The sequence below is a fragment of the Lepidochelys kempii genome, chromosome 6, assembly GCF_965140285.1.
Source record: "Lepidochelys kempii isolate rLepKem1 chromosome 6, rLepKem1.hap1, whole genome shotgun sequence".
Lineage (NCBI taxonomy): Eukaryota > Metazoa > Chordata > Testudines > Cheloniidae > Lepidochelys > Lepidochelys kempii.
The window spans coordinates 112,286,452-112,302,143 of NC_136385.1; the positions used below are offsets into that span (position 1 = coordinate 112,286,452).

General features: G+C 44.1%; 1 protein-coding gene and 1 non-coding gene across 10 annotated transcripts in view; one reads left to right on the forward strand and one right to left on the reverse strand.

Annotated features, from left to right (window-relative positions):
* MOK (MOK protein kinase) overlaps positions 1–8,763 on the reverse strand; it is a 34,845-nt gene extending 26,082 nt beyond the window's left edge. For 2 of the 9 annotated variants that reach the window (XM_073349681.2, XM_073349676.2), the window contains exons 1-2: positions 8,480–8,759; positions 334–448 (exon numbers count right to left, since the gene is read on the reverse strand). In XM_073349681.2, coding sequence (XP_073205782.1) covers positions 334–448; positions 8,480–8,531 — 167 coding nt within the window. In that variant the 5' untranslated portion in view covers positions 8,532–8,759. The other 7 variants (XM_073349686.1, XM_073349677.2, XM_073349680.2 and 4 more) reach the window with 7 other exon arrangements.
* Positions 8,764–12,043: 3,280 nt separating this feature from the next.
* TRNAI-AAU (transfer RNA isoleucine (anticodon AAU)) lies at positions 12,044–12,117 on the forward strand. Its single transcript has one exon. It is a non-coding gene; the product is annotated as a tRNA-Ile (tRNA).
* Positions 12,118–15,692: the final 3,575 nt, after the last annotated feature.

The following is a 15,692-nucleotide window of genomic DNA, read 5'->3' on the forward strand; positions in this document are numbered from 1 at the left end:
CAAGTATTCAGAATCCTCTATTCCAGTGTTTCCCAAACTTGGGACGCTGCTTGTTCAGGGAAAGCCCCTGGCAGGCTGGGCCGGTTTGGTTACCTGCCGCGTCCGCAGGTTCGGCTGATCGGGGCTCCAACTGACCGCGGTTCGCCATTGCAGGCCAATGGGGGCTGCAAGAAGCAGTCCGGCAGGTAAACAAACCGGCCCAGCCCACCAGGGGCTTTCCCTGAACAAGCGGGAAACACTGCTCTATTCAGGCTTAAAATTTGTATTTATTTCCCCAATAAATGTAAACAAAGTTTTCAGATTTTGGGCAATAGTATGATCAACTATACCTACCTTTCAAAATGCTGTTTCATTTGTTTCCATGCATAGTATTTTCCATCCCTAAGACTCTGTGTCTTCAGAACATCAGAAAATGTTCCCTCGCCTATTTTACCAATTGGTTTATATTCTAAAAACAAAAATATTTAAAATTTTAAAAATCTAAAAATAAGTTTTGTTGTAAACAGTAAATATTTCTATATTTATCGTTAGTTGATTTTCATTAAATTCTGTCTTTGCTGGGTGATTTTCAATATTACGCTTTAGGTTGTGGTTCACATGTCAATCATTTGGGAAAAAATTAAATTGAATTAGAGCAAATTGGGTTTTACTGCCCCATCCTATTAATGCTCGTATTACTGATCATATAATACATTAACACAATCCCAGAGCACAAACTATGACCTCCCTGCTCTGTGACATGGTACCTCTGCACATACAAGAGGCCTTTTTTCTGTCATAGCTAGGGCCCTACGAATTTCACAGCCATGAAAAACATGTCACAGACTATGAAATCAGCCCTCCTCCATGAAATCTGATCTCCCCTGCTGCTGGGAGCCCGAAGCTCCTATCTGCTAGTCTGGCCGTACTGGGGAGGGACAGGAGTTGTCCTTCCCCTGCACGGCCGCTCTTGGTGGGGAGATCAGACCCATCTCCAGAGGCAGCGCAGAAATGAGGGTGGTATCATTATCCTGTCTTTGACCCAAACTATATTTCTCTTTCATTCTTCGCTTTCTCTACATGTACTTGATTGGTCCTGCTCCAGTAATACTGACTGTTCCATCAGCTAGTCTTATCCATCCCCTCAAGTCCCCTCATTGCTTAGTGTCCCTCCAGATTCCGTCCTTGGTAATCTCATCTGCACCTATAGGTTCAACAACCATCTCCACCAGTGAGCTGAAGGTAAACCAATTCATGTCAGTTTCATGCTACTGTTACTGCTGGGGAAAGCTTATGAACAACAAAGGAAGCAGGCAGTGGAGTTATTCACAGAGAAGAATCCAAAAAGTAGAGACCAAGGGAGAGGTAAAGTAACAAAGACCTCTTTCCTCCCTCATACCTGACAGCAATCAAGGAGGCTGTAGGAGACTTAGGGTCTGCAGCATTGCAGCTATGCTGCAGCAACACTGTAGTACAGACACATGCTAGAGCAACAGGGTGTTTTCCAATCACTACAATGAATCCACCTTCTTGAGAGGCAGTAGCTAGGTCAACAGAAGAATTCTTCTGTCTACCAAATGGTGTCTATATGGCAGGGGTTCTCAAACTGTGGGGAAGTTATTATGGTTGGGGGGGGGAGGAGTCGCAAGCTATCAGCCTCCACCCCCAAACCCTGCTTCGCCTCCAGCATTTGTAAAAGTGTTATTAATATATAGGGGGGGTCAAACTCATAGGCTTGCTGTGTGAAAGGGGTCACCAATAAAAAAAGTTTGAGAACCACTGCTACATTGGGACTTAGGTCGGCTTGACTACAGACAGGTCTACACTTCAAATGCTGCAGTGATACGGTTGCAGCAGTGCAGCTGCACCATGGTAGTGCTTCAGTGAAGATGCTACTATGCTGGAGGAAGAGCTTCTCCTGTCAGCATAGTTAATCCACCTCTGTAAGAGGTGGTAGCAGAAGCCCTCCTATCGACATAGTGCTGTCTACACTGGGGGTTAGGTTGGTATAATTGCGTTGCTTGGGGTGTGGAACTTTCACACCCGTGTGATGTAGTTAGATCGACCTAAGTTTTAGGTATGGACCAGGCCGTAGGGAAGTGGAGACATACCCCTTTCTCCTTGAAGCATCCAGGAGTCTTTGCAGGGGCAGGAGTGACTGAAAGCTCTTTCTACCGTCCAGAAGCTGGATGGTGGATCTTTATATTTCAGATACCTACCAGCAGTAATACATCTAGGCGTCATCTTCAGTTCTTCTTTTCTACTAGCCAACCTTCATATCCACTCTTGCAATTAATGCTTCTTCTCTTATTAATATTCAAAATCTGCCCTTTCCTCATTACCAAGGTTCTCTTTCACTTCTCATCTTTATTACTGTGACCTTCCCCTTTACAACCTTTCCTCTTCTCCAGTCTAACAGTGGCACTTTGGATAAAATCATCACTCTCTCCTATCACTCTTATCATTTGCTCTTTAAGTTCCGTCTAAGACTCTCCCTTTTCTTCCCTCATGCTGCTCTTATGTTTGAAACACTACTTCTCTAACTAGACCCTCTTTAAAGCCCAGTTCTTCCAGAAATCTATTCTTCCTTTTCATCACCAACACACTCCCTCTCTCTCTCTCCTGAACTATTGTCTTTCATTATTTTCTTGTCTGATTTAGATGGTAAGATCTTCAGTGCAAGGCACACGCAGGCCTGTTTATAAAATGCCAAGTACACTTTCTAATGCTATGTATTAATATAAACAGTCCTTGCTCATGGAGTACTTTACAAGTCAGGAACAGAATCTCAAAAACCAATATAGGAAGGCACCAAAACCCACCACAAAAACACCAAATCAGGAATAATATGCCTAGGTGTCAGAATCCTGCTTAGAAGCCTGATTGCTAATATTTTATAATCCTTAACAACCATTGATTTAGCATGTTCAAACCTCACTATTGTAAAGAACATTCCCCAACAATCTTTTTAAAATAAAACGATAAACTGTCACTACGGCAGAGATAATTGATAGCATAGTGGGTGACATTTTAAATGCATCCCCACACTGTCAGAGCCAGTTTCTTTGTGAAACATATAAGGCAGAGGTGGGCAAACTATGGCCCGCGGGCCACATCCGGCCCGTGGGACTGTCCTGCCCGGCCCTTGAGCTCCTGGCCGGGGAGCTAGTCCCCAGTCCCTCCCCCACTGATCTGCGCCACTGCGCGGGCAGCGCGACTTGCACCTGCCCACCTCCCAGCCTTTCCAAGAAGCCTGTTCTGCTGCTCTGAGCAGCGTGGTAAGGGGGCAGATGGAGGGGGAGGTTGGATAAGGGGCAGGAGGTCCCGGGGGGAAGTCAGGGGACAGAGGGCAGTTGGATGGGGCAGAGGCAGTCAGGAGACATGGAGCGGGGGGGGGGGTTGGATAGGGGGTGGGATCCCAGTTGGTTGGGGGGTCCCGAGAAGGGCGGGGACAGGGAGCAGGGGGGGTTGGATAGGGGATGGGGTCCTGGGGAGGCAGTTAGGGACGGGGGTCCAGGGAGGGTTGGATGGGTCGGGGGTCCGGTCAGGGAGCGGGGGTGTGGATAGGGGTCAGGGCAGACAGGGAGCGGGGGGGGGCATTAGGGGTGGGGTCCTGGGAGGGGGCGGTCAGGGGACAAGGAGCGGGGGGGTTGGATGGGTCGGGGTTTCTGAGGGGGGGCAGTCAGGGGACGGGAAGTGGGAGGGGGCGGATAGGGGGCAGGGACCAGGCTGTTTGCGGAGGCACAGCCTTCCCTACCCGGCCCTGCATACCGTTTCGCAACCCCGATGTGGCCCTCTGGGCAAAAAGTCTGGCCACCCCTGATATAAAGCATCTGCAGCAAAGTTTAGCAAATGGTCTACCTGTTCTTCAATGGTAACAATTGGCAATCTTGATAGTTCTATACTACACAGTCAATTACTAGTTCTTATATACAAATAGTTGATTTTATGGCATGATAAAAATCCAAACCAGGCTATCCTTAGAGATAGAATCTTCATTTTTTATTTCCAGTTTATCAGCAATATGTGATGAAGACTCAAAATGCCTAGGCTAAAAAGCACATGTAATACATTAAAAAAAAAACCCCACCACCACAAAACAAAGCTTTCTGATTGATCCCATGACATCTTGTCTGGCTAGAACGCACCACAGAATTTTTCTCACAGAAGAGTAGGCCTGGAGCACTGGACCAGGATGGAGTAATTTAAATCACTTTTGTCTATCACTGATTTAAATCAGGTGAGGATTTGGAAAAAAAAAAAAGTGTGCTAATTGCAACTTGGATGATACATTTTTAATCTAACTAAACTATAATTTAAAAAAGCCACTATGCTAGGGTATCATTCGAATTTTACAAAAAGGAGCTGTACGCAAAAACAAATATTAAAGACCCTGATCCTGGAAAACACTGAAGCAGATACAAAGCTTCACTCTTTTGAGGTTTGATCCTGCTCTCATTCAAAGCAATGAAAAATCTTCCATTGATGTGAATGATGCAGGATCAAGCCCCTGTAAAGTCTCATTTATGTCAAAGGCACTACTCATGCACATGTGTAACTTTAAGCATGAGTGTTTGCAAAATCAGGCACTAAAATTGTATTTTGATTAAAAATTTTCTCTTAGTGGCTAAAAATTGTCACTTCACAACAAAAATGCTTCAGTGTTAATGAAAAGTTATCCTTTTCTTTTCAGTGCATTAACAAATACATTATGAAGTTTTTTACATCAAAAATTCAGGCCAAAATTTTCAATAATAAACCCATATGTAGGCATCAAAGAGTGGGATTTTCAAAAGCACCTAAGGCCTAGATCCACAAAAGGACTTCGGCACCTAACTGACACTTTTGGTACCTAAATGTTAGACTTAGGTGCCTTTGAGATCTTCAAAACCTTCATTCAGCTGCTGCCAAACTCTGAAAGCGCCTAAAATCTTTAGATGCCTAAATTTCTTATGTTGAAGTCCCACAGGTGCCTAGAAATCTGCCAATGAGCATGTGCACAGCTACCTCAGGTCCCTAATCCCAGTGTATCCTGACTATTTTAGTGAGTGTTGGTAGCCCTCTGGGAAGGGCACTGCCCAGGTTGTGAAAGACTCAGGCTCAGTTCCCTACTCTGTCTAATATGGAGAAGAAATTTGAATTTGTGTCACCCAATGCTCAGGAATGTGCCCTTATCATTGGGCCCTAGGGTATTCTGGGGCAGGTTTCTCTCAGTCTCTCCTAGCAAAGCTGTTCCACTGTGTATAAATACTTAAATATTTATTGGAGCAAGAGAAGTGGAACCTGAGTCGCTCACATCCCAGATGAGTGCCCTAACCCTGGGCTACATAGTCATTCTCTCTCTCTTAGGCCCAGTGAATATTTAAGTAATTATACTCAGTGGAACAGCTTCAACAAGAAAGAGAGAGAGAGTTCCAGTCCTGATTTAGACACCCAAATCCCTTTTAGGGGCAGAGCTTATTCCAGCATTCATTCCAGAGCTTATTCTCCTCAGCATTTCCTATTGGCTAGTTTAGGTGACTCTCTTCTCAGCATGCTGGCTTTTGTGGATTCCATTCTTAAACACTTAACTCTCCCCATGCATTGTATAGAGAGCCTAGGAACCTAAATCAGGGCTGTGGATTCCACTGAATGGCAAGGGACCAAGAAAGTTAGATGCTGAGCATTGCAGCACCTAAGTCCCTTTGATGATAGTCCTAAACAATTTAGGAGCACAAATCCCATTGACTTCAAACTGAAAGCCTTGATGGAGGAGAATAGCCTGGTCAAAGCATTTCTTTACTTGTGAAAGTTCATAACGTTGGAAGGTGGTGTTGGTTGCAAACAGCAGGGCTATTTGGTTATCTGAGTTTATGGTGGTGTCAAAGGAACAATGTTAGAGGATGTACACTTGACTTTTCAGTACAGATGCGCATTTTATGTGTGAAGCTTTCAGTAGGAAAAAATCTCTATAAAGCCTGAAATTCTACTAATAATTAGGAAACAAGTATAAAACATCCACATTAGCAACTTAAGACTTTAAAATGGAAAGAAAGTAAAGAACTAAAAATGTTTTTAAATGATTTTTTTACTTCAACCATTTAAATAAAAATTTGATTTAAATTTTTAAATAAACATCATTTTTATCCACAATGGTGTATACAATATCTAGAACAGAAAGGGCCTAATCCCTAATTAGGAATTGATTTCAGTAGTATCCATAACAAACAAGGCACTTTTTAGACATAGAAGAAAGGATGTCCCTGTTTCAAGAAGAAAAGGAGTACTTGTGGCACCTTAGAAACTAACCAATTTATTTGAGCATAAGCTTTCGTGAGCTACAGCTCACTTCATCGATGAAGTGAGCTGTAGCTCACGAAAGCTTATGCTCAAAGAAATTGGTTAGTCTCTAAGGTGCCACAAGTACTCCTTTTCTTTTTGCGAATACAGACTAACACGGCTGTTACTCTGAAACCTGTTTCAAGAATTTCACAATTTCAGGATAGACAGAAAAGCAGACAGAAGTCAGGGAAGGAAAACAAAATGATTTCCTATACAAATCAACAAAACACACTATAGGTAGTGTGGGAGAAGTAGGTTTCTAAGAGCGAGAGGGTAGAAGTCTTGCAGATTCGGGGAGGTCTAACAATGCAGACATGGCCATATGAAAGACACACAAATCTTCAGATGAGGGTGGGAACACTGGTGGGGTAGAGATGCCATAAAGTTCAACAAGCGAGGATAAGTAGTGAGGGGCTGATTTAAATACAGCCTTGAAGGGAGTGATCAACAGTTTAAATATAACTGTGGATGGAGAGCAAGTGTAGAAATTCAGAGAGGGGAGTAATGTGATCAAATTGACAGCAAGGAAGATTACTTTAGTGGCTGCAGTTTGAATTGGGAGATGATATAGAAGGATATTGCAGTAGTCAAGGTGGGATACAGTGAGGAACCAAACCAGAAATTTGGGTGTGGAGATGGAAAGGAAAGGATGGAGTATGGAAATGTTGAGGAGGAAGAAGCTGTAGGATTTGGATATGGCCTGGATGCGTGGGCCAACCGAAAGGCATAAATTAAAAATAAAACCCATGTTCAGTGTAAGTAATAAAAAGAATGGTGGTGGTGATGCCAACAGTGATAAAAAAAGGGGAAGAGGAGGTGTGTGAGGAAAGTTTAAGAGATTGTTTTGGGCCATGTTCAGTTTAAATTGAGAAGATAATGTATCTCTCTGATCAGAGGGGTAGCCGTGTTAGTCTGGATCTGTAAAAGCGGCAAAGAGTCCTGTGGCACCTTATAGACTAACAGACATATTGGAGCATAAGCTTTCGTGGGTGAATACCCACTTTGTCGGATGCATGTATCTCTCTGACATTTCCTTTGGGATATTAGTTGGGATTGTTTAGAAAGAGACAGGTCAGTGGTAGAGAGAAAGTTTTGAAAGTCATCAGCACACAGTTGATATTTGAAACCATGTAAGGAGAAGATATTGTCCAGGGTCAGCCTGTAAAGTGAGACAATCAAAAGGCCAAGGACAGAACCTGATGAAGGAATGACTGGATGGGTAGGAGGAAAACCAGAAGAGGGGGCAAAAAGTCAAGGAAAAGATGATCAACAGCATCAAAACCAACCGAGAGGTTGAGAGGGGTCTTTTGGTGCTACTTTACTAATATTAGTAATAAGAGGGCAGGTCCTTCCCCCTGCTACTTATCTCCCTCATATATCTTTGCAGAGTAGGATCTGGTCCGCCTCCCACCAACCCATAGTCCAACATGCATATTCCACCCAATAGCAGGGCCCATTTCTGTTCCAAATGGATCTGACACTGGAGCCTGGTCCTCCACATAGGGTGCCCCACCCACACATAACAGAAATGGGGCACAAGCCCCTCATGCATCCCTTCCATAGCAAGACTTAGACACCCGCTCACCCTCCTCCTCACACTGTATCTCCATTCTCCCTGCCCCAGGAGGGTCTGCTCGCTGCAGCAGGACCCACTGCCAACCTACGGCGATCCCGCTCCCACTTACACATCCTGCCTGCTGCACCCCGGAAGCGCCTCCCGCTCCGCGTTTCCTTCTCTCTCCACAGAGAAACTGTCCCTCCCGCTCCCCACAGAAGCACCCGCCCTGCCGGGACCCTCCCCACAGCGGGAGGCCCTCTCCCGCGCTCCCCCAGCCCACGGGGAGGCTCGCTCCCCTCACACCGCCACCGGGACCCGTCCCTCTCCGCCCCTACTGTTCATCCTGCGGCTCCTCAGCGGTGTGAGGACGGGGAGGGAAAGGCTGAGGCCTTCTCTGCAGCGCCCACCCCCCCCGACAGAACTGTCAGGGCGCCATGTTGTAGTCCCGTCACCCTGGCAACCGCTCAGGATTCCAGCCCAGGAGCACGGCTGAGTCAGCACCGCTCCCGCACAAAGCCGCGCACGCGCAACGCAGCTTCCTCCCCCTCCCCCCAGCACGCAAGCACAGCACAGTCTCCTTCTTGTCTCGTGGCGCGAGATTACGGTCTCTCCCGTCTTTACCCAGTTTCACAGTCGCGCAGGCGTAGTACAGCTTGTTTTTAGGCCGGGCCATTGACGACCCCGTTTGCGCAGGCGCAGCAACCTTCTCGCTTTCTCTCGTCTCCCCACCCGTCCTTGACAAAGGATGCACAGGGGCAAACCAGAACCTTGTACTCCTCACGGCTCCGCCTGCGCACGTGCAATAGAGACTTCTTTTGCTCCTCGGTCCGTGACATGGGCAAGCGCAGCAGGGATTTGTGTTTCAGGTTTCGGAGCTCTGAGGGCCAGGCAGGCGCCCCGCCCCTGAGAAGTCTCCGTATGGGCGGGGGAGAGGTTAGACTGGCAGTGGGGGGATCTCTCAGGGCAAGGGGAAGGTCAGGCTGCTCAGCGGCAGTGAATTACTTTTTGTCAAGGTCCAAATTTCATGGTCAAGGAATAGTCAAGGTGTAGACTCCAGAGGAACATTTTTTTCATATTACAATAACAACAATAATAAGCAAAGAACAAGATTTCACTGTCCTTTCAAAAGTGTCTGGTGTTCCAGATTTGGCCCATGGTCCACCAGTTGACTAGTCCTGGTCAAGTCCTTTGCTGAGGCCGACGCAGTCTAGGTGACCATGCGGTAATAGAGCCTGGGACCTCACCATCGTCTGGCTTGGTGTACTCTTACACCAATGGAAACTCTTTGAGCTGCCTTTGTTGTGAACTGTGTTCCAATATGCCCGCAGTCTGTAGGCTGATGTGTCTACAATAGGCTGTGATCCTGCACGATTCACCTGGGCCCCTGCATTCACACAAACTCCTATTATGTCTTTGGAGTGACTGCTGCAAGAGTGCTTGCCTCTCTCCCCACCAGAAGTTGGGCAAATAAAAGATACTACCTCACCCACCTTGTCTCTGTAACACTTACATTTGTAATAGCCTGAGTAGTCCCATTGCAGGAGCAGGACTGTAAATGCATCTTGTTATGTGTTTTTGTAAAGCACCATGCTTGCCTGTGGTAGTACAAATAAATATTTTTAATTTTAAATCATCAAAGCTATAGAAATAAACTATTATAAAAAACACCCCTCACCCCCACTGTAACTGTAAAACAGTTTGTGAAAAATGGGGCTTACTGGAAGAATTCCATTGAAATTACATATATTCGAACTTGCAGAATTATTTGGCCCTTTCATACATTTTCTTGTAGAAGGTAGTGACTTAGGCTTGTATTTTTTTAACAGTAGTGTACTAGTGTATCACTATTGTGTTTGCACATCAGAATTTAAAAGTCTCATACAAATTTGAAATATGAAGTTTTAATAGTAAGTTTTAAAAGTTTTAAGGTAACAAGCCTTGTGGATAGGGGGGAAGTGGTAGATGTGGTACAGTATATCGTGATTTTAGTAAGGTTTTGATACTGTCTCTCATGACCTCATAAACAAACTAGGGAAATACAACCTAGATGGTGCTAATATAAGGTGAGTGCATAACTGGTTGGAAAACTGTTCCCAGAGAGTAGTTATCAGTGGTTCACAGTCAAGCTGGAAGGGCATCTCAAATGGGGTCCTGCAGGGATCAGTTCTGCATCCAGTTCTGTTCAATATCTTCATCAGTGATTTAGATAATGGCATAGAGAGTACACTTATATTTTTTAATGGGGAGTCCTCGTGGCACCTTAGAGACTAACAAGTTTATTTGGGCATAAGCTTTCATGGGTTATAACCCACTTCTTCAGATGCATGGAGTGAAAAATACAGTAGGCAGGTATAAATGTACAGCAAATGAAAAGATGGAAGTTGCCTTACAAAGTGAGGGGGTCAGTGCTAACAAGGCCAATTCAATCAGGGTGGATGTGGCCCATTCCCAACAGCTGATAAGAAGGGGTGAATATCAACAGAGGGAAAATTACTTTTTGTAGTGCTAATGAGGCCAGTTCAATTAGGGTGGACAAATTGGGGAAAGTCCAGAGAAGAGCAACAAAAATGATTAAAGGTGTAGAAAACATGACCTATGAGGAAAGATCAAAAGCATTGAGTTTGATTAGGCTGAAGAAGAGAAGACTGAGGGGGGACATGATAGTTTTCAAGTACATAAAAGGTTGTTAAAAGGAGGAGGGAGAAAAATGCTACTCCTTCACCTCTGAGGATTAAGGAGCAAGGGAGGTTTAGGTTGGACATTAGGAAAAACTAACTGTCAAGGTAGTTAAGCACTGGAATAAATTGCCTCAGGAGGTTGTGGAATCTCTGTCATTGGAGGTCTTTAAGAGCAGGTTAGACAAACACTTGTCAGGAATGGTCAGATACTTCGTTCTGCCTTGAGCACAGGGGACTGGACTAGAAGACCTCTCGGGGTCCCTCCCAGTCCTATGAATCTATGAATTGTTGCTACAGCCACATAAAATTTCTGCTTAATGAACAATTTTAGTAGCATATTAAGTGTATAATACTGTACAGATAGGTGCATATTTACTCCATAAATTAAATATAGCAACAGTGATTAGACCTAATGTAAAAAGAAAAGGAGTACTTGTGGCACCTTAGAGACTAACCAATTTATTTGAGCATAAGCTTTCGTGAGCTACAGCTCACTTGCATCCAATGAAGTGAGCTGTAGCTCAGGAAAGCTTATGCTCAAATAAATTGGTTAGTCTCTAAGGTGCCACAAGTACTCCCTTTCTTTTTGCGAATACAGACTAACACGGCTGTTACTCTTAGACCTAATGTGAGTATTACCTTCTCTTTTCAGAGTCATATTTAGATAGGTATGTTAAGCCTACAGTTGATCCTTACAACCTGTCATTCACTGTGAAACAACTAGGGGTAAAAGTGGTGTGGCTACAATCCAGTTAGAAGTTCATCAGCTTTTGCAGAGAACCTATAACATTAGGCAGAACAACTAGTGGATTTCATGCATGTGCGTTAAACAGAATTACTGGTTTACTAACTTGCACTCCCCCTGTTGGCGGTTCTTTTTCTTGTTTGATGGCTTACGTAGCAATCTCATCTGAAAACGGCAAGATTTGCTGCTGGACTGACCATCTATAAATAATACAAGTTTATTTTAATGTAAAATAAATACATCATTTACAATAAACCCAAACGTTATAGAACGAAAATAATGCACGTGACTCCTATTTTACCAATGCAATATTTGTTTAAAAAGCAGTATGTAAAATATGTGGGAATTAAACATAAATAATATTAAAATAAATGGCAAAATAAATATTTTGATTTCATGAAATTAAAACTGGAGTCACTTTTAAAAAGCTATTCGGGGGGGGGGATATAAATTACTGGCTATGAATCCAGCCTGCAGTGAATGAGACCGGTGGCTGTTTGTACCTTAGCGTCACTGCTCCTGCATATTCATGGCCCCCATTCTAAACCCTTTGAACGGGCTTGTTCAATCGCTGGCTCAAACATGCCCCTTGAACCTACAAGGGATGGATCCTGGGAACTCGCCGTCTGGGTGGAAACGGAATACTTGTCTTGGGAACAGGCAACGTTCAGAACGATGACAACAAAGGAAAGGTGGAGAAACGACAACAGTAGTTCCTCTGTTATTCTTATGGAGACCAGTGCAGTCATCTTAACAAGAAGTGGCCGGTTAGCTCAGTTGGTTAGAGCGTGGTGCTAATAACGCCAAGGTCGCGGGTTCGATCCCCGTACGGGCCACAGTGTAAAATTTTTATTCTCAATTTTTTATATAACATCGACTTTCCATTAATATGTTTTAATATGAGCGCGTTAATTTGCGTTTTTATCCATCAAAATTAAAATGTTGCTATAAAATAATGACTGAGATTATTTTACTTTCAATCAGCTACCAAAAGGGAGAGGTTTAAACTACCACTCCATCAAGCTTTTTTAAGATCTATAACCTGATAATGCAGTACCATAGTTTTTAGGGGGAACCTTTGCCTGAGAATTTTATGCACCCACAGTTACATTATCTGCTGTCAGAAATGTGGTCCCATTTCCGCAAGTGTATCCATTATGCCTGCATCTAGCTGCACACTCAGATTTGATTTTTAATGTTTTTGTGCATGTTTTGGTGCAATACAAAATAGTAGTTTTAAAAATATATATTCAGCAAAAGAGTAACAACACAGCACATTTAGGTGAGCTTAGAAGTAAACTGTAGATGTCAAATAGTCCCTCCCCAAATTTCAAATAGTGTCTTTTTATCTTTGCTTTAGAATGTTTAAAAATAGACAACTAGTCTCTCTTGATTCTCTTGAATAATTTTATGTTGCTGTGAAAACTGGTTATAGAAAATATTGTCATGCAGAGAAAACTACCCTACTTCAATTAAAAAAACTGAAGAAAACATTCCTAATGAAATGATTAAAAATCAGGGTAGACTCAGTGCTGCTCATTGTAAAATTATGCATGTACATAACCCCATACATTTGAGGGTAAGCACACATCTTTGCAGGATCAGAGCCAAAATGTTAAGACAGTGAGGTAATACTTTTGTGGGTAAAATTGACTTGGCATTTCCATTAAAACCCTTTAATCGGGGGATTATATCTTGTGTGTTTCAGAAAGCAAGCTGACATTTGGTTTGGATACAATTTACTTCACAAAAAAGGGCTTGAGATCTTCCCCCACCACTTATTTTTACTTTTAAAAGCACTGTAATAAGTTTCAGATGCTTTTTGTCTGTCCCATGGTGTATCAAATCTATCTATACAGACTTACTGACACCCTATGAATTGCATTGTATTGAATTCTACTTGTGGGGTGTTGCACTGAATTGAATTAAACTTTGTTGTGTTGAATCACTCTGGACTACTGTCAAATGAGTATCAGAGGGGTAGCCGTGTTCGTCTGGATCTGTAAAAGTGTCAAAGAGTCCTGTGGCACCTTATAGACTAACAGACGTATTGGAGCATAAGCTTTTGTGGGTGAATACCCACTTTGTCGGATGCATGTAGTGGAAATTTCCAGAGGCAGCTATAAATATGCAAGCAAGAATCAGGCTAGGGATAAGGAGGTTAGTTCAATCAGGGAGGATGAGGCCCTCTTCTAGCAGTTGAGGTGTGAACACCAAGGGAGGAGAAACTGCTTTTGTAGTTGGCTAGCCATTCACAGTCTTTGTTTAATCCTGAGCGGATGGTGTCAAATTTGCAAATGAACTGAAGCTCAGCAGTTTCTCTTTGAAGTCTGGTCCTGAAGTCTTTTTGCTGCAGGGTGGCTACCTTTAAATCTGCTATTGTGGGTCCAGGGAGGTTGAAGTGTTCTCCTTCAGGTTTTTGTACATTGCCATTCCTAATATCTGATTTGTGTCCATTTATCCTTTTACGTAGGGACTGTCCAGTTTGGCCGATGTACATAGCAGAGGGGCATTGTTGGCACATGATGGCGTATATTACATGAGTGGACGTGCAGGTGAATGAACCGGTGATGGTGTGGCTGATCTGGTTAGATCCTGTGATGGTGTCGCTGGTGTAGATATGTGGGCAGAGTTGGCATCCAGGTTTGTTGCATGGATTGGTTCCTGAGTTAGAGTTACTATGGTGCGGTGTGTAGTTGCTGGTGAGAATATGCTTCAGGTTGGTGGGTTGTCTGTGGGCAAAGACTGGCCTGCCTCCCAAAACCTGTGAAAGTGAGGGATCGTTGTCCAGGATGGGTTGTAGATCACTGATGATGCAGTGGACAGGTTTTAGCTGAGGACTGTACGTGATGGCCAGTGGAGTTCTGTTGGTTTCTTTCTTGGGCTTGTCTTTCTTGGGCAATGCCATCCACAGCTTCAGAAACAACCCTGACATTATAATCAAAGAGGCTGATAAAGGAGGTGCTGTTGTCATCATGAACAGGTCTGACTACCAAAAGGAGGCTGCCAGACAACTCTCCAATATCAAATTCTACAGGCCACTTTCCTCAGATCTCACTGAGGAATACACTACGAAACTGCACCATCTACTCAGGACACTCCCTACACTAACACAGGAACAAATCAACATACCCTTAAAGCCCCGACTGGGGTTGTTCTATCTACTACCCAAGATCCACAGACCCAGAAATCCTGGACCCCCCATCATCTCGGGCATTTGCACTCTCACTGAAGGACTGTCCGGATATGCGGACTCTCTACTCAGACCCTATGCCACCAGCACTGCCAGCTATCTCTGTGACACCACTAATTTCCTGAGAAAACTACGATACCCACACGAGAAAATAAGGAAACAGATCAACAAAGCTAGACATGTACCCAGAAGCCTCCTGCTGCAAGACAAGCCCAAGAAAGAAACCAACAGAACTGCACTGGCCATCACGTACAGTCCTCAGCTAAAACCTGTCCACCTCATCATCAGTGATCTACAACCCATCCTGGACAACGATCCCTCACTTTCACAGGTTTTGGGAGGCAGGCCAGTCTTTGCCCACAGACAACCCACCAACCTGAAGCATATTCTCACCAGCAACTACACACCGCACCATAGTAACTCTAACTCAGGAACCAATCCATGCAACAAACCTGGATGCCAACTCTGCCCACATATCTACACCAGCGACACCATCACAGGATCTAACCAGATCAGCCACACCATCACCGGTTCATTCACCTGCACGTCCACTCATGTAATATACGCCATCATGTGCCAACAATGCCCCTCTGCTATGTACATCGGCCAAACTGGACAGTCCCTACGTAAAAGGATAAATGGACACAAATCAGATATTAGGAATGGTAATGTACAAAAACCTGAAGGAGAACACTTCAACCTCCCTGGACCCACAATAGCAGATTTAAAGGTAGCCACCCTGCAGCAAAAAGACTTCAGGACCAGACTTCAAAGAGAAACTGCTGAGCTTCAGTTCATTTGCAAATTTGACACCATCCGCTCAGGATTAAACAAAGACTGTGAATGGCTAGCCAACTACAAAGCAGTTTCTCCTCCCTTGGTGTTCACACCTCAACTGCTAGAAGAGGGCCTCATCCTCCCTGATTGAACTAACCTCCTTATCCCTAGCCTGATTCTTGCTTGCATATTTATAGCTGCCTCTGGAAATTTCCACTACATGCATCCCACAAAGTGGGTATTCACCCACAAAAGCTTATGCTCTAATACGTCTGTTAGTCTATAAGGTGCCACAGGACTCTTTGCTGTTGAATGAGTGTATACCGAATACAACTGTATCACACTGAAGTTCACTGAGTGCCACCGCACAGGAAAACGCTTTTGAAAGTGTCTTGTCCCTGCTGGGCCCCCGTCGTCCATGTGACCACGCCCCTTCCATGA